Genomic DNA, 19,893 nt, shown 5'->3' with positions numbered 1-19,893 from the left:
GCCCTCTGAAATGGCCGAACAAGCCACTCAGTTGAAGAGCCATAAATGCTGCCCAACCAGTGATGCCCACATCCCATGAGTGAAAAACAAAATTGAGCCCTCAAACTAGTCAGTTGTGAAGAGGCCACTATTGCCTACAAGAGAACCAGCACAGGATTGTCCCCTAGTCCTCAGTCACGGAATTGCTACGGTGCGGAAGGAAGCCATTTGGCCTTTTGAGTCTTCACTTCACCTCCGAAAAGCATCCTACCTAGACCTCTCCATCCTATCCCTATAACCCCACTTTTACCATGGCCCATCCACCTAGTCTGCATATCCCTGGACACCACAAGGCAATGTAACATGGCTGATCCACCAAATCTGCACATTTTTGGACTACGGGAGGAAACCAGTGGAGTCGGAGAAAACCCAGGGAGATGCCTGTTTGAAGTTTGCACAGTTACCAAGGGCTGGAATCAAACGCAGGTCCTTGGTGCTGTGAAGAAACAGTGCTTACCACTGAGTCAAAGCTTCCCAACCAGCTGAGGGATACCGGGCACTTCCCAGGATGGCCTGAAGCTCTTGTAATACCTCTCAGTCAGTTGATGTTACTGCAACAATATCTGTAATTTCAGTTTCCACTCATGCTCTGCCTGTATAACTCCTGGACTACCTGGAGTTTGCCCTGGGCAGGCTGATTTGCTGATGCTGTTCCTCTATCCATCTACACTGGCTCCTCCTCCATTAAACAATGGTCAAAATCAGGGCAGGATGGTGCTGTGCCATCTTAACGTTTGCTTCAGGAAATATGGCTATTCACAGCATTGATAGCCATGTTCATCATAGACTTTTAAGTTGATTTTCAGATCCACTGCATAATGCCCCTGCTGGTAATTTTCCTCCTCTGACCCTCCTTCCAACCCAACATGTCCACCATGGTGAGGTCTATCATGTGTGGCCCCACAGGACAGGTCCTTGTAGCAAAACATTCAAGTGAATGGACAGTTTGCGCATAGAGTGGGATACTTAAAAGCACATCTGTTCACCTTCCTCAACATAACAGTCAGCTTTCCTTCACTGAAATTTCAACACAAGGTTTGTATCCTTTCCTTTGCATGTTAGACATATACCCTCCCTCCATTAACACCACAAACCTCAATTTTCTGATTCAAGCATGTAGTTGGGGAGGTCAAGAGATCCTATACCAGCTGCCCTTCCTCAATGCCTGCATCCATATCTTGTCCATTCCAATCTGCCCTCAATGATGTCAGTGTCCATGATATTATAGGATCTCATTAGAATATCACAAGGTCTAGAGGGATGCTGGTTCATGGAGAGTAACTCAGCTGAGCATGGTTCGTCAGCCACTGCATTTGTGATTAATGCATTAGGACAAAGTGAGGACTGCAGAATCAGAATTGAAGAGTGTGGTGCTGGAAAAGTACAGCCGATCAGGCAGCATCCGAGGAGCAGGAGTATCGACATTTCCTGCTCCTTGGAAGGTGATTAACACATTGCCCTTTCAGTCAACTAAATATTCTCACTTTAACCTTGCCCACCTGAAGAAAACATCCTCCAACTCTGGATGTTGCCACTGCATTGACAAACACCAGGCCTTCTTGTGAGAATATAATTCACTTCATTTCTATGAAGGACAATATTTTTAATTCTCCCCCTTCACCCATCAATGTCTCCCAATTATCCTTTACTCACACCAACTTGTGATTCATGTCACCCTTATTACCTTTGAACAGTTGCCTTACCTGCCCTTTCCATGGATTCCATGTTTATGTTGACTTTGCTGCTTTCCCTCCCAAATCTCCAAATATCAACATCCCGATGCCCCTTTTGACTCCGATCCCTTCCAATTCTTAAGATGACTTACATCGTTGCATTTCTTGACCTTCCTTTTTGAGACAGTACAATCCTGCCATGACCCTATATGTACCCCCTAACATATCCAACTGCCCCTGTAACCTGCTGCTCAATACTATCATTCAGCCTGTTGAAAGGAATGACCCTGCACCAAACTCTTCCTCCCAGATGCAGCGAAGTGACCCCAGACAGAGCAGAAACATGTGACTTTATCCACCTTTCTTCCTTTGAAAATGAGAGCCCCAACTTTCCCTGGCCATTGTCCTTCCTTTCCCCACTGATCTTCCCTTCCAGTATTACCTTCTCTCCATTCTACCCTGAAAGAGGAGCTAGTCTGTTCCCCTGTGCTGCTTTCTTTCCTGGATATCCTACACTGCAATTCCATCATTGAATCAAGTACTCACACCAAGAAGTCAAGCTCATCCGCTGCATGCCTCTTAATACCATCAGGTTTGTGAAGGCACACAATTCTTGATTGGGTGGATCATAATTGGGAAAGAGCATTTAATTGTGGTGCAAACATTTCCTTGTTGTAATTCAAAACTATGGCCTCCCATCCAATGTAGGTCACCCATCCGCCATTCTTCCAAACTTCTCCCAAGACTGGAATGTTCTACCAGTAAAACTCTGAAAGGCTGAACACTGCAACACAACAGGTTTGAGCCAAGAATGCTTATACAAACAAAGGCTATACTTTATTACATATGAGGAAAACCAGTGTTCATTAGATGGCATAATAGGTTAATAATGTTTATTAGGAATCAGTGGATATTAACTTTTAAAATGCTAAGATAAGCATCTAATCCATAATATTAAAGTTTGTTTGAACTAATACTGCGTTAGACATCACTGTGAATTCTAATTTTTATACAGTGTTTACAAGATCATGGGAAATTGGAACAGGAGTCGGCCATTCAGCTCAAGCCTGCTCTGCCATTCACTAGGATCATGGCTGATCTCATTGGCTGACCGATTTTCTTTGTTAAAAACACGAAACATGAAAGGAAAATTAGTATATAATAGCTGCTCTATTTAATTTTCCATTCAGCTTGTATTGTGCAAGGAGACTTGTGAAACTTGAGCAATCTTGTGTAATTTTCTGCAGCTTATCTGGGCAGAAAACAGCTTGCCTTATGAAAAATATATCAAATTACTGCTAGTTTTAAAGAGATTTCACTTTGTCCACTGGAAATTGATAATTGGAAGCAAGAGATCCACAAGACATCGATGGCAGCTATTTATCCTCTTAATAATCTCCAGCATAATCGGGAAAATGATGTGAAAACATCAGATAGAATTTTGACATGATTACATTTATTCCTGTCCCTCAAGGCTTTTAATTGTGTTTTTGTGACAGTCTAAGATGCAGCCAGAGTGTAAATTTATTACTGTCAGTTCAACATAAAATTGTTGTTGCATAATTTAGCACAAATTTTAGCCCCTTAAAGGTTTTATTTAACCTAGAGAGATATTTGATATTTACAACTTTTCTTCATGTATTAATACTTCGATGCAAATTATATCTTGGAGTCATTTTTTATTGTTATGATGAATGCAGTTACAAACAGAAACAAATTTTATAAAAAAGGAAGACGATGAATGATGGCTTGCTATTATTGCAATTCTACTAAGAAATTTAAGAAGGTTATTGAAAGTACTGGTCAAATCAATGAAAAAGGGACTATTGAATATAGATAAAGTTTCAGTTACGGAGATAATTTAACAAATTTCAAAGGCATATCAATATTCCAAGACAATGAGTGCTTTAGAGATTGACAGAGATAGCAAGGAGAGGTACAAAATATATGTCTACAAATTTCCAAGCATCATGGAATCAGCAAAGCCAAATGCTGAAATCATTTTTTTAAATAGAACTACCAACCACCATTTAGGGGTAAGCTTAAAAAAAAAGGATCTGTCTCTTTTCAATTAATACATGCACAAACATTTCAATGCTTCCTATTTCTATAATTTCACTTCCAGTTATTGATTACAAAGAAAAACTTGCACCCTCTTCCATTTGTATTCAGAGGATTTTCTGCTCCAATGCCATGCAAATAATTCACTTCTACAACAGAAAATGCTAGTTCTTTGCAAAAATCTGTAAGACGACAATAATGCATTTTTTCTCAGGTTCTTAATGCATAGTTTCACCAAAATATCTCTCAGGAAATGAATTTAGGAGCATAAAGTTAAATGTCTGGAAACAGTAGAAAGCTGTCTTTTGCAGATATTGCCAAAGCATAAATTTTGTGCTTGATCATTACCACACAGGTATGCAGAGAATCACTTCAGCATACAGCGAGTACCATTTGAGGAACTTCCTTCCCAAAGAAGTGAGAACCTTACAATGTTCTCATCAAGGACAGTGTAAACAATTTCTGGTGAGACATAAGCAAGGTTTTTATTTGTGATATATTAACTGAATTATCCCATGGCTCGACATCAATTATTCTGGCATAGATGTGAGAATGCACATGGAATCTCCATTGCAGCAGACTCCGTCAGAATTGCTGAGAAAATTAAATTTTCTTCATTTATGCCTGGCAGCCTCAGAAAATTTCGATTTAAATCAGAACTGGTAGCATTCTAATTAAATGAAGTGAACAGTTACTTTGGAAAATTTGGACTTTTAAATATATTGTCTAACTCCTGAGTAATTATCTGACATTTATCTTTCTCACCCCCAACTACAGCCTGCCTTGCAACTAACACACCAGATCAGAACTGACCTGACACTCCTCCTCTATTTCAAGAAACTGATGGTGCCCCATCTGCAAACTCCAACCCATTCCAAATCTGACCTCCATTCACTCACCCATCTACATTCCCTCATTTTGTGCATGGCCCCCCACTTCACTTTCTGGGAACCAACACTTCTTTGCTACCATCCCACCACCCCCTAGTGCCAAAACCTTTTTCCTGCCAAGAGATCTGTACACTTGACACAAATCCAGTTACTCCCCACCTACAACAACGTCATCTACCTGTCCCCCTTGCTATCTTGCAACCTAGAATCGCACTTACACGGCACACTACTGCCCTGATACCTCTTACCCACCCCTAAACATTTGGCAACTTATCCACTTGGCATCTTACCCTCTCCTAACTTGACATTCCTGCCACCTGCTAGCTTATCTACTGATCTGAAATTTTCATACTCCGCTTTAAGTCTTACAACTGAGTTAGTAGCAGGAAAGATGAGGAATTTAAGGACCCTAATTAGGAAATTCTTATGGCATTCCTCAATGAGGAATAATACTCCTGTGAAAGATTAAAACATCTCTAACTTGGTAAGATAAGGACTGCAACATGGGAGTTAGCACGTCCCTGGAGAAGGAGACTCTGTACAGGTAGTTCTTGTATAAAGTGTGTTTTGGCAACACAATTTGGCTATAATGTCATGGAAAATTAGGGCATGGTATTTTCGAGAATGCTTACCTCTGTTTGTAATAGCGCGATTCCAGCAGCAATTGTTTTGCACGCTTCATTCTGTACATGTGCTGACACCTGCTGCCGTCAGAGACTGAGAGAAGTACAGTACTATACATTGGGCAGCTTCATCTCTAAAATTAAACTCATGAATGTTCATTGCTCTCCCTCGGAGACGAGGATATTCTTGTCTTATTTTGTACAAACTCTGTATAATTTCTGCATAACTGCACTACTCCTATACATACCATTTGCCTTTCTAATTCCTTATTGTACCTGTATATAACACGATCTACTCTTAGATTATTCTTTTCTTTTTTTCCCCCAGAGTTGGAGGACAAAAGTGACAAGAGCTTTAACATCAAATGCTATCAACCTTATTATGGAGGCCTAGGGTGATGTCTGTAAGGAAGGCCTGTATGCAGTTTGGCGACAGTTTCTCCCAGATTTTTCTCAAGATTTTAAAGGATGTGAACCATCAGAGGAGCTCCCAAAAATCAAAGAGCATGGTGTTGTCCTTGCAAAGAAGATTGGCTTTGAAGAAGTAGAAAGTGAGGCTACTGAAGAGCTGCTTTGAGCCCCACTGTGAAGACTTCTCTGCAGCTGATCTACAACAGCTTGTCGCTGAGGGGAAGTGGAAGCTGGAGATGAAAAAGATGAAGTTCAGGATGTAGCAGCATGAGGGCTTTCCACTTCTCCTTTGTCTTCTATCCGGAGGGAAACTGAGAGGCAGATGCAGCTCTTAGAGGACAATGATCACAACACACAATGCAGCAGGGTACCAGTTCATTCAATAAGATATCGTCTGGCACTCTGAGCAGCTTCTTCAAGACAGATGAAAAAGGGCAAAGCAGGAAAAACTGGATGCCGTTTTTTAAGCCAACCCCCAAGAAACAGTCAGAAGACAATGTCCCACATCCATCCAACTTCTGCAATCATAACTGCACCTGAGGGTAGTGATGACAACGACCTTCGGTCCCTTCAGTAACAATATTTTTTCACTGTACTGTGTTAAATTTACCTTTGTTTTGTTAATAAATATGATTTAAACCTTCATTCAGGCAGTGCTATACTTCGTGTTAGGCTTTTGGAGGATTGTTGAGTGATTGTGAGTGATTTCTTTTGCTGGTCTGCCCCTAAACCCATTTTTCCCATAGGCCTCATTATTTCTATGAAGTGATTTTCCAGGCTTCGCTGGAATGGAACTATGGCATTATAGGAGAACTGCCTGTAATTCCAAAGCAGATACAGAGCATATCATGGTGCAAAAATCTTGAGAATGGTGTTGAGTCATAGTTCAGAGACTCCAAGTCAGTGAGTGAGTGAAGATGAGACTCTAAGGTGAGTGAAGCCAAAGTCTTTAAGCAACATAGATCAATTCAATGAGAAGAGGATCAACCTTGATTCAGGAGATCAGCAGTATCTATTTAATTCTTGAGGTACAAAACAAGATAGTGGACCCAAGTGAGAAGTTAGTACATTGAGGGAACACATATATGACAACTTGACCACACTATGGAGCAAAGAAACTTCACAGGCACAATCAAGTGTTCAGCTATCAAAAAGAAATACATTATTTGTCACCAAATAGGTAACTTTCAGAAAAAAGGAAGAAATTGATTAGCTGTGCACAAACAGGATAATGAGGTAGGACAGTTGACAACAGAAAAAAAGCTGAAAATGTGTTGCTGGTTAAAGCACAGCAGGTCAGGCAGCATCCAAGGAACAGGAAATTCGACGTTTCGGGCCAGAGCCCTTCATCAGGAATGAGGAGAGGGTGCTAGGCAGGCTCAGATAAAGGGTAGGGGGGAGGGACTTGGGGGAGGGGCGATGGAGATGTGATAGGTGGAAGGAGGTCAAGGTGAGGGTGATAGGCCGGAGTGGGGGTGGGGGCGGAGAGGTCAGGAAGAGGATTGCAGGTTAGGAGGGTGGTGCTGAGTCCAAGAAAAAAAAAGCCTCAAGTGTTCCTATGTTAAACAAATGGAGAGGAATGGGTGAGTTAAGGACATCAAGACAGGCAGTCAGTATCACTGAGAGGAGAAAGGCATAATAGTAAGGGAGTATTTTGCAGATTGTGAGCATATTATTTAATATATAGGTTAAGAATGGACTGTAAATAAAAGTTCTAAAATGTAGATAGCCTAATTTTACTAAGATAAGGTTCAATTCGGTCTAAGTGAAGAAGGAGCGGCTACGCGCAGAAAAAAAAACTGTTGTTCCAGTGGGAGGCATTCAATGATGAAACAGCAAGAGTATGAGACAAGTCTGTTCCTGTAAAGGAAAGGACGCGACTGAGGCCACAGATTTCCGAGCTGTAAAGGGACGTAAAGGTTAGCCTTACAATTGAAAAAGGCGGCTATGCCAAATATTGAGGGCTCATTACAGCAGAGTCCCCAGAGGAATATCAATAGACCAACAATGAAATAAAGGAAGAAATTAGGAAAGCTAAGAGAGTACATGAGAAAGAATTGATGTATACAATAAAGGATAACCCAAAGTGGTTGTTACAATATATAAACAGCAATTGAATAACTAGGGTGTCTTCACAATGGGAAAGGATGATGCAGATATAGACATCAGTATGGAAGACAGTGAAATAGTGGAAGAAAATAACAGGCAAGTTTAGCGGCCTTATAAAGTGGTTAAAGTGCAGCCTTAGATGAGATGTACCAAGGCTGTCAAGGGAGGGGATGAAGGAGAGAGAAGAACTGTTTTGAGAGCTATTTCCAAATCCTCTTTGGCCACAGGTAAGGTGCCAGAGGACCATTAACATTATTTTAAAAAAGGAAGAGAAAGACCAAAAACGTAAAGGCTGCTTAGTCTAACCTTAGTGTTGGGGAAGTTATCAGAAATATTTCTGAGGAACAGGATATAGCAGCACTTGGAGAGAATTGGGTTAATCTACATGGAATTATCAAAGGAAGGCTGTGTTTGATAAATTTGATCAGGTGTGTTCAAGAGAGTAATGCATTATACGTGATCTACATAGATTTAGAAAGGCTTTTGATAAGGTGCCGTGTGGCAGCCTGGTCAAGGAATTAAAAACCTATGACTGAAGGCAAAGTGACATGTCTGACAAAATTGGCTGAAAGGGTGGAAGTATAGGGTGATGGTCGAAGCATGTTTCAGTGGCATTAAGTCTGTTTCCAGTGGGATTCTGCAAAGTTGGAGCCCTTGCTGCTATGGTATACATTAATGATTTGCATTTAAATTTAGGTATCATAATCAAGAATTTTTCAGAAGACATAGAAATTGGAAGCGTGGTGAATAGTGAGAAGGAAACTGCATACTGCAAGAGGATATCAATGAATTAATCAGCGGGGCAGATATGGGGAAAATATTATTTAAAATGACCTATCCAATGAATACCAAATTCCATTTCAGTTCAATGATATGTCATCAATTAAGGTAACTCAGAATGCAACAAAGCCCTATAAACAAAGAGTTGTGACGCATTGAAGTCGAATGTCAGATGCTTAAGTGGTTCTACCTTGCCATGATCTATCTTCAAAAAGAGCAGATTTGAGGAAGTGAACATTAGTTTCACCAAAATGCAATCACAGAGGTGAATGAGGGACTCTCAACCAACCTAGGAGTTGAAGTCCAGAGATTACATGCTTCAACACAAATCTACAGATAGCTTGCGAATACAAATCCCCTGATATACAACTCCATGGAAGCCATCATTGAGAAGGAACAACTAACACCCAATGCCTGAAGCCACTGCAAGGAAGAAGTTACCTGTTTCAGAGATTTAGTTTACTTCAAAGACACTGAATGTTTCAGCAGCGAAAACGTCCTCCATAGATAAAATCCAAGAGACTGAAATCCTCCAGACATCAGACATTCAAAGACAACAGTTTTTAATGCAACAAGCTACCAGCCTTCCAAGTCAGACAAGAATGCATTCCAGGTGAGAATGTTTGTCACGTTACATCAGCTACACACACCAGAACTAAACAGGATATGCTGGAAAGTGCTTGTCCAGTTTATCTTTTTTTTTGGAGGGGGTGGGCGCGGATTTGTTCAGAAGAATTAAGGATATCTGTTCTTAGTGTCAATGGATCAATGTAAATAAAAAAAGGGCTAACATTTGTTCACTTGTGGAATGTGTGGCAGTACTTCCTTTTGGCCTAGAGGGCTGGAAGTTGCACATATTTTACATGTTAGATAACTGAATTTCTGATTTATATTGAAGACTCTTAAACTAATATTCAATAGGAAAAGAACTTTAATTTAATAAGCTGAGTGGAATATGCACATGATAGAACAATCCTAATACATTTTCATGTATACCACATTGAGTAGATTCAAATTTATGAAGTTAAAAATCACACAGTACCAAGTTATAGTCCAAAAGGTTTATTTGGAAGCACTAGCTTTCGGAGCACTGTGGTTGTGAAGTATAGGATAGCAAGACACAGAATTTATAGCTAAAGTTTACAGTGTGATGAAAATGAAATTATATTTTGAAACAGACCTGGATTGTTTGTTTAGTCTCTCACCTTTTAGAATGGGTATGTTGGTTTCAGCTCTTTTATAAGTAAATCCCAGAACTTTTTCAAAGTTACATTCTCAAGTGAACTTTAACAATAGGTGCCGTGTTGGCCCAGATAATGCATTAAAGGTGCCCTGTCTGTGCCCCAGTGTTCAGGCTGATTCTAATCTAAAAAGGGGATTTACAGAATCTTACATGGATTCATGCAGTTTTTAAGCAACATAAAATGTAATTCTGCAAGTACAAATTCACCCCACAAACATATATGTGTGTGCATGCATGTGGGTGTGTGTGCGCAAGGGTGTAGGAGTGTATGTGGGAGTGCGTGTTTATGTGTATTGTGTGAGCATGAGCGTAAAAGGGTATAGGTTGTGAGGGGGTGCATACGAGTGTGGGAGTGTAAGTGTGAGTATATGAGGAAGAGCTTGTGTATGAGAGGCGGTCTGTGTAAGTGTATGAGTCTGTAGGTGTGTGTGTGTGCGTCTGTGTGTGTCATGCAGAGGAGTCGCCTGTAGTGTGACACAAATCCAAGGTCCCGGTTGAGGCCATCCCCATGGGTTCCAAACTTGGCTATCATCCTCTGCTTTTGCCATTCTGCATTGTTGCCTGTCCCAAAATCAGACTTTGAGAATGGTCACCCAAAGGTTGTAGGTCAAATGTCCCGGACCACTGAATGGTTCTCCGACTGGGAGGGAACACCCCTGTCTGTTGATTGTCGTGCAGTCGCATGAGTACCTGTCATGTACATGGTGGGAGGTGTCCCCACATGAAATGGTGACATCCATGTTCACACTGACATATCTTGCAGCGTCTACCATGACAAAACCGTATGGTGTTGTCCTGAAAGCTGGGCAGTTTGGTGCGAACAATGATCTGTTTGAGGTTTGGTAGTTGTTTAAAGGTGAGAGGTGGAGGCGTGGAGAAGGTCAATAATATGTATTAGGCTACGAAGAACATGGCGTAGTCTTTCGGCTCCTGGGAAGTACAGGACAACCAAGGGTACCCTGTTAGTTGCACGACCTCAAACAGATTATTGTTCGCAGCAAACTGCCCAACTTTCAGGACACCATACAATCTTGTCACAGTAGACGCTGCAAGATGTGTCAGTGTCGACGTGACACCATTAAACGTGGGGACACCTCCCACCATGTACATGCAGGTACACATTCGACTCGGCCATACGCTGCAGGCAAGGATGCCCTGAGACATGTTACATTCGACAGACCGAGCAGAGGTTACAGCAACAGATGAATGGACACCGCACAACAAACAACAGACAGCAGACAGCAGTGTTCCCTCCCAGTCGGAGGGCACTTCAGCAGTCCGGGACCAACCACAATGAGGATGTTACAAACTTGAGCAGAACAAAATTAATGATTTTCATCATTTATTTAAAGATTTGGATGTGAATATAGGATGTATGGTTAGTAAGTTTGCAGATGCCATCAAATTTGGAGTGCCTTGGACAGCAAAGAAGGTTACCTAAGAGTACAATGGGATTTTGATCAGATAGGCCAATGGGCTGAAGAGTAGCAGATGGAGTTTAATTTAGATTAATGTGGGGTGCTAAATTTTGGAAAGGCAAATCAGGGAGGATTTATACACTTAAATGGTAAGGTTCTGGAGAGTGCTGCTAAACAAAGAGACCTTGGAGTGCAGGTGCATAGTTCCTAGAGTCACAGGTAGATAGGATAGTGAAGGCAGCATTTAGTGTGCTTGCCTTTATTGGCCAGTGCATTGAGTTCAGGAATTGGCAGGTTATGTTGCGGCTGTACAGGACAAAAGTGAGGCCACTTTTGGAATATGGCATGCAATTCTGGTCTCCCCATTTTAGACAAGTTGTTGTGAAACTTGAAAGGGCTCGGAGAAGATTTTCAAGGATGTTACCAGGGTTTGGAAGGTTTGTATTATGTGGTGAGACAGAATAGGCTGGCACTATTTTCCCTGAAATGTTGAGGCTGAGGGATAACCTTATAGAGGTTTATAAAATCATGTGGGGCATGGATAAGATAAATAGAAAAGGTTTTTTACCCTGTGTGGGAGAGTCCAAAACTAGAAGGCATAGGTTTAAAGCGAGAGGAGAAAGATTTAAAAGGGATGGAAGGGGCACCTTTTTCAAGCAGAGAGTGGTGCATGAAGTGGTGGAGGCTGGAACAGTAACAGGATTTAAAAGACATCTGGATGAGTAAATAAATAGGAAAGGTTTAGAAGCATATGGGCCAAATGCTGGCAAATGGGACTAGATTAATTTAGGATACGTGGTTAGCATGGACGAGTTGGACCGAAGAGTCCGTTTCTGTGTTGTATATCTCTATGACTCTATGACTGGAACCTAATACCTGGTCTGCCTCAATGTCCATCATATCAATGTAACCTGTAACTAGTTATTTAACATGATGCAATTTATTGCATGTTAACTGCAAGAGATTTCTCAAATTAGACCAGGAAGTACTTTCCCTCTGCCACACTAGACAAAACAGGCCTCCTAGTTTCCTGCACTTAAAAAGAAGTGTTGGTAGCAACCGTCATCATGACCAAAAGAGTATAGAGTTGGCATGCCCACATAATAAGTGACAATTGGGTAGATTGGCAGCAAGGTAAGGTGGGCTATCAGATCAAATTAACAGAGGTTATCAGATCAGGAGATAGTCAAGTTAGGTTGGAGATGGTATTGAAGATTTGGGAGGTGTTTAGAGAAATGGGGAGCAGTAGCTGGCGAACCTCATCATGTTGGTTTCGGTGGTTAGGGGAGGGCATCTATGGTGGGGAAGCATAAGGGGTCAAATCAGGTCAGGTTCAGTGAAGGGGAATCAGTGGGAGGAGTCCAGAGATAGGGCAATTCTATTATTAGGAGTTAGATAGAAATTTCTGTCTAAAATTCCATAGCAGGTAAATAGATCATAATTGTCTGAAGTCTTCAGCTTTAGCGGAGAGTTGAAGGCTTCCTGTGAGGGGGCTGAGAGTGGAGGAATTATCCTTCAGAAGTTCATAATTGCCATGAGATTTGCAAGGATTCAGAGCATCAAGATATCCAAGGGTTTCCAAAATGCATTTCTGGTCATATATCCGGCTTTGGACTTTCAGGAGATCTGGACCATTCAGAATTTCAGTGCAAAAGTCAGCTGGATTCTCAGTGTGCATTCTCAGAGCATGAAGCCTCATATTGGGAGTGCTAACTGACAAAAATAATTCAAATATTTATGCTAGAGGTGGCTGTTTCACCTCAACAATGATACAAAAGATGTCAAGACATCATAAAGACACTGCAACTTATAATTACAAGTGGATTGAAACTGAAGCAGCGGTTTCTTGGTTGGCATGACTAATAATTGAACATGAACTGAATGTAAATCATGATAAAGTTTCAGTTGTGGTTCCTCTCTTTTTTTTGTATTTAAGTTTAAAAGACACATGCTTCAGGCAAGAATAGGGAGGTTTTGATCAGCATTTGATGCAGGCTGTACCTGAATTGTTGGTAGGTCCTTGAATGCTGGCACTGAATCATAAAGGAATCTCCAATTTCAACTCCGGCATCTTCACAAAGACTGGCAATGAACTTACAATATCAAAACGAGAATCACTTTTGAAACAGTTTTTAGAATTTTACCTGCATTTGTTCGGTACTGATGCTGATCGGACATATGACCCTGTGAGTAATACGATGAATAACCACTGGACTGCAAGTAGGAAGGAGGAGTTGGACCTCTTCTGCATTCTCGTATACTGGCAAAAGTCTGTGAATGTGGCATACTGCGCAATGGTGGAGAGCATCTGGTGAGCCGAGGTTGTGGGGGAAGTTGGTCAAATTCCTCTTCATCTTCCAGACTGCAGCAATCGTACTCTTGATCGCTGCTCGTCCCTCGCTTTGCTGAATATAATGATGTACTGGAGCTGCGTTGAGAGAGTGTTGTTGAAGTGGAAGCATAATCTTGTCGTAGACCTGAAAATCAGGCAAAATAAACAGACAAAAATAATTAACAAGTGGTTTGTTGTGGTGATCACAAACAACAAATTTATATCAAAATGTAAAATAAATATTTCTGTTCTAAAGAATAAATGTATTCAGCACTACAATAGAACACACAAAATAAATATCATAGATCATAGCATAAAAGTTGACCCAGTTAGTCAGAATTTTTAATGTCTCAATTTATCCTTATATTTGGTGTATAATTCAATCTCTCCAACTCTGCAACTAATAAGTGCATGTTCAGGGTTATTCTCATAATAAGAATCAGATTAATTTTTCAGCTTCAGAAACTTTCCAAAAATAGATAAGACAGCCATAGTGTTAACGGATTAGATTGAGATCTTAACTGTGTCCAAAAACAAAATTCTAATTCAGTAGTTGGATGTATCTACTAGAGAAGATGCAAACCCTGACCTACTCTTGGGAAATAAAGCAAAGCAGGTGACTGAGGTGTCAGTGTGGGAGTACTTTGCAGCGAGTAACCATAATTCTATTAGTTTTAAAATAGTGATGGAAAAGGATAGACTGGATCTAAAAGTTAATGTTCTAAATTGGAGGAAGGGCAATTTTGACCGTATTAGGCAAGAAATTTCAAGAGATGATTGGGGATAGATGTTTGCAGGTAAAGGGACAACAGGTAAATATGAAAACTTCAAAAATGAGATAATGAAAGTCCAGAAACACTATGTTCCTGTTAGGGTGAAGGGCAAGGCTTAGATCACATGGAATATTGGTAGAACTAGCCCTCTGGATACAGAACTGGCTTGAAAGTAAAAGACAGGGGGTGTTGGTGGGGGGGAAGCATTTCAGACTAGAGGCCTGTGACCAGCAGTGTGCTGCAAGAATTGGTGCTGGGTCCACTGCTTTTCATCATTTTCATAAATGATTTGGATGTGTTTACAGGAGATATGGTTAGTAAGCCTGCAGCTGACACCAAAAGTGAGCAGCAAAAGTTACCTGAAAGTACAAAGGGACCTGGATTAGATGGCCCAATAGACAGAGGAGTGGCAGCTGAAGTTTAATTTAGATAAATGCGAGGTGCTGCATTTTGGAAAGACAAATCAAAGCAGGACTTATATGTTTAATAGTAAGGTCCTGGGGACATTGGAGTGCAAGTTTCTTGAAAAATTGAATCACAGATGGACAGAATAGTGAAGGCAGTGCTTGGTATGCATGTCTTTATTGGTCAAAGCAATGAGTATAGGAGTTGGGAGGTCATGTTTGCAGCTGTACAGGACGTTGGTTAAGCCACTCTTGGAAGATTGCAAGCAATTCTGGTCTCCCTGCTATAGGAAGGATTTTGTGAAACTTAAAAGGGATCAAAAAAGATTTACAAGAATCTTGCCAGGACTGGAGGGTTTGAGCGATCAGGAGACACTGAATAGGCAGGGGCTATTTACTGGAGTTTTGGAGGCTGAAAGAATGACCTTACAGAGGTTTATATAATCATGAGAGGCATGTATATGGTGAATAGACAAAGACTTTACCCTGGGGTGGGGGTGTCCAAAACTAACAACATAGGTTTAAGGTGAGAGGAGAAAGATTTAAAAGGGATCGAAGAGACAACATTTTCACACAAAGGGTGGTCCATGTATGGAACAAGCTGTCAGAGGAAGTGGTGAAGGCTGGTACAATTGCAGCATTTAAAAGGCACCTGGATGGGTATACTCAGGTTATTAATCGTCACATGAGATCAAATAGGAGATATGGCTCCTGCTGCCAAAACGATGGGTGGAGCTTTAAGACACACTCATGTAAATCACATACACGAGCATCAGTGCCTCACATTTTATACCAATCACATTGGTAGGATTTTTCTAAGCTTCAAAGTTCGATTTATAAACCATGATCTATAGCATCAAAATACATGTACACTGTTTACTGAATCATACACAAAAACGTATGTTTTTCAATAACTAGAATACAAGCCATGATTCAACTGGTGACTTTCTCACCTCCAGATCAGAAGGATATGATAAAGATGTTAAGCTGTTGAAGGCGTTAGCCATTTTATCTGGCTGACACCAATTGTTACAGTTATTCTGAGAATGTAACTTTTAAAAAAAAGTTTTCTGATTTATATATGAAAGAAGTGAAACTATCATAATCATTCCAATAGATGAGAGACTCAACAAATAATCAAGGTATTTTCAATGTGTAATTTCAGTTACATCACGCTGTAAACTTTTGCTATAAATTCTGTGAATTACAATTGTGTACTCCACAACCACCTGATGAAGGAACAGCACTTCAAAAGTTAGTGCTTCCAATTAAACCTGTTGGATTATAACCTGGTGTTGTGTGATTTTTAACTTTGTACACCCCAGTCCAATACCAGCACCTCCAAATCTGGTTGAGACAGTAGGCTATGCCTTTATCTGTTCTATGTCATTACCTCCCCGGTGTCATGGCCAATATTTATTCCTCCACTTCAGACAAATACAGATTGTTTCACTACTGCTCAAGACCTTATTTTACAAACTGACTGCCACATTGCCAATATTACAGAAGTGGCTACATTTCAAAAATGGTTTCTTGTTTGCAGTGTTCTGCAACATACTGAGGTCATGTAAAGTTCTTAACACAAAGCCTGATACATGAGATAATGCATAACTTTAAAAAAAAGGATAGTTACAAACTAGCACTTTTAAGATAAAGTCTGGTTGAAGATTTGTAGCTCGGGTGTCCGTTGTTGTGGTTCTGTTCGCCGAGCTAGAAGTTTTTGCTGCAAACGTTTCATTCCCTGGCTAGGGAACATCATCAGTGCTATTGGAGCCTCCTGTGAAACATCAAAGCAGCGCTTCACAGGAGGCTCCAATAGCACTGATGATGTTCCCTAGCCAGGGAACGAAACGTTTGCAGCAAAAACTTCCAGCTCGGCGAACAGAACCACAACAACTTTTAAGATAGTGTTCTAGCTAATTAAATCAATGTTCTCAGTGGGGAAACTGTGAAGTTCTTTTAAAGGATAGAGAATCAAACTTTCTTTACAAAATAAACATGCAGACAGAGAATGAGCAACTTGCAAATGTACATTACTCCAGTGAGTAAACTGCAAAAATCCATCGAAATCAAAATTTTTGTTTAGGTCAGTGTTCTTTGCAGCCAATACCTGATTTTGCAGCAAGAAGGCCAGTTCTGATAATTCCACAAGGTTAGTTTGAACAAAAATGAGCACCTTGCGAAGCAGAAGCTCGACAGACCATAGTATCACGTCTACCAAGCAATTATAAAACACACAAAAAAAACTGCAAATAGCTATTGAGAGATCTCAGGGGTGGGGGATTAGTTACAAGGGAATGTAATGTGAGATGTCGCATTGGTTCCACAAGTGCTCAGTTACAAAAATAGGAGGAAATTATGGTTTACTAAGGTCATTTTAAGAAAAACAAAAGCAAGCAGGCCTACCCCTAATAAGTCAAAACAAGTTTTATGGCAAAAATATTAAATAGTCAAGAATTAAGGCAATGTACATAACTCAGCCAAATTGGAGGTGAGTGCTGAAAGAAATTAAATCATCAGATAATTGCACTTGAAGTCTTGAATTAAGAATTTACTCTACCTCAAAACTATAATGGCAAACGAAAGTTAACATAGAAAATTCCAATTGATTCCATCATTGTGAGTTTAAGTACTTTCATCACTATAAGACAATTGCTTCTTTCAAATTTCAACCCAAAACTGAATGATTTTTAAAATGAAGATTAAAGTGGAGTCCTTCAAATGTTAGAAGAAGAAATTATTCCTTCACCCCTACTGAAGGGAAATTAAGTTGTAACAAAATTTGCATGAATTACAGAAATATTAGTTTGCAGTCCAGACTTAGAATAAACATTCAGACAAGGAAATGCAAAACCTTGAATTGTGGAGAATATTAGATTCTTTTTAGCATACTCCATAGTGAACTTTATTTAAAAATAATGCAGGAGAAATCCAGTATTGTTGCTCACCCATGACCAGGTCATTGCTCCAAACAAAGGAAATTATTTGAAACACTGCACTTGCTAAAAGGTGAAAATATTCTTTGACAATATTTTTTGCTAATATGAGATATATTACATTGTGTGCTTAACTATTAACACACTCACTTTCTTCTTGTAGTCTTGCCATGATCTGGACATCTGTCAAATCCTGTAGTTTATAACCCATGGAGATAGATTCATCATCAAGCTCAGAAGTGCTCAGTTCACTGTCGATCGATGATTGTGGGCTGAGTGGAAGATTTCGGATTGCATAACCTGTAAATACATGTAAACAAAATCAGGTGTAACTATTTGATGAACAATTGCATATTTTAAATGAAAGCAGGATAAAAGTTGCCTCAACTGAATAAATGTATGGTTTTGAAATCCTTTTTAAAACTGACTCAGCAATTGAGAAATCTTACAAGAGTACAGGCATGACTTGACAGCAAAACTTGAAAATTACTAACAGTGTACATGATGAAGCCAGCACTAGGCCCAGAGGCACTTGGAAAAAAGCCTCCATAATGCCCTGTGTATAATGGAGACTGATTAAAAGCAATTTACATCTTTTTCACTCATCAAGGACTGGGAATTGTTCAAAATCATTAAACAGCACTAAGAAATGTTGGCTTTTCTTTCAGTTTCTATGTATTGCACTCAATACAAAGTCTTTGCTGGTTGCAATAGATATACTATAATCCAAAACAGCAGACATGGGCTATCACAATAATGGAGCTTCAATCTGAGCTAGAAAAAAAATATTTTAAAAGTTTCTTTTCAACTTTGTTCATTCCACACATATCCTTACACAATTCTTAATGGCCACCTTGTCACTGTATTGACACTAGTTTATTATAATTAGTATTAGCTGCTTTGGTAACCACTGTGATAAACATTCGCTGTCTGGGAAAACAGAAGACCAATATAAAATGTAAATTTAGTTCTGATATTGTAATACTATTCTGAAAATTGAATGATGCCTGATGTTTCCTCGTCTTTTCTCCTGCATCTTCACTGTTGGTGAGTACTATCGCTTCGAGCTAGTGCTGATCTCCTCCTTAAAGGCAGCCTCTTGTTGAAGCCACATTAATTGCAGTAGGTCATTAAAGCTAGTTCAAACGTTGCATGCGTGTAAGGAGAGATGTTTTGCACATGTCCTGGACAAGAAATTATAATTGGAAGCAAGCAGTTAGCATATAAATTGAGGCAGTTTTCAACTTCAGACCAGCAGACAAATTCATCCTTGTCTACTTACAGTAAAATTGAAACCTAAGCTTTCATGCATGCAGAGACAGATTTACTTTCATTAGACTTTACTGTAACCAACATTTACTGAAGAACATTTATGATGTCTCTTTGTGCTCTTTTAGGAACAGCATTACATGTAAAATAGATGACCGGCATTGAAATAATGATGAAATATCATTCAAACCTGTTAAATGTTTGCTATCAATACTGTTATCTTCTCTGTTTGACCAACCAAAAAATCATGAAAACCATCAAGACCTATCAGAAGGTGATGCATAAAAGCAAGCAAAAGTTACATTTCACTTTGAAACCAATTATGAAGCAAGAAAATACAGATGTGAGCAATAAGGTGATAGGAAAACCAAAGTAATCATACTGCAAAATTCCATGGGAAGGACTATTAACTTTGGCAGAATGGTAAAACTTGGACTTTCAGTCTGGCTGTACACCCCACCTGACTTAAATTTTCATTGAGATCAATTTTACTTCTCTATCGAAGTCAAATACTCTGTCCCATGTCTGTATAGAAGTAAACTTAGCATTGTAAGCAGAATAGTTAAACAGTTGATATCAAAACTTCTAATTTGCAAGGACCTAAAGCATATCATAAGTATCCAGCATCACATCTTGAGTTGTTTCTCCTTGACGTATAATCATTAGCAATAAAGGTTATTACTGTTGAATACAGCCCCACTGCTCTGATGTCTGCTCAAAAGGTAAAACGAAAGCCTGTAATTATCTGGTTTTGCATATTATCTATACACTATGAATTCTGTAGTCATCATTAACAATGTTGCAGACCTAGAGTTTGGGAGAAAATTCTTGCTGTCGCATCTGACATACCCTCCTTCCCAACTCCCTTTTACCACCTCACAGGAGAAGTTTTTCAAATTAAGCTACAGAGTTATCAGGAAAGGCTTTCACTA

The 19,893-nt window shown here is 39.8% G+C and overlaps 1 protein-coding gene across 1 annotated transcript in view; it reads right to left on the bottom strand.

Moving 5' to 3' along the window:
- The window catches only part of slain1a (SLAIN motif family, member 1a), a 55,873-nt gene extending 37,925 nt beyond the window's left edge, over nt 1-17,948 (bottom strand). Inside the window, exon 1 of the mRNA XM_060826527.1 lies at nt 17,843-17,948. Coding sequence (XP_060682510.1) covers nt 17,843-17,903 — 61 coding nt within the window. The 5' untranslated portion in view covers nt 17,904-17,948. The remainder of the gene's footprint in view (nt 1-17,842) is intronic.
- Nucleotides 17,949-19,893: the final 1,945 nt, after the last annotated feature.

Source organism: Hemiscyllium ocellatum, chromosome 6, assembly GCF_020745735.1.
Source record: "Hemiscyllium ocellatum isolate sHemOce1 chromosome 6, sHemOce1.pat.X.cur, whole genome shotgun sequence".
Lineage (NCBI taxonomy): Eukaryota > Metazoa > Chordata > Chondrichthyes > Orectolobiformes > Hemiscylliidae > Hemiscyllium > Hemiscyllium ocellatum.
This window is presented reverse-complemented; position numbering and strand designations above follow the sequence as displayed.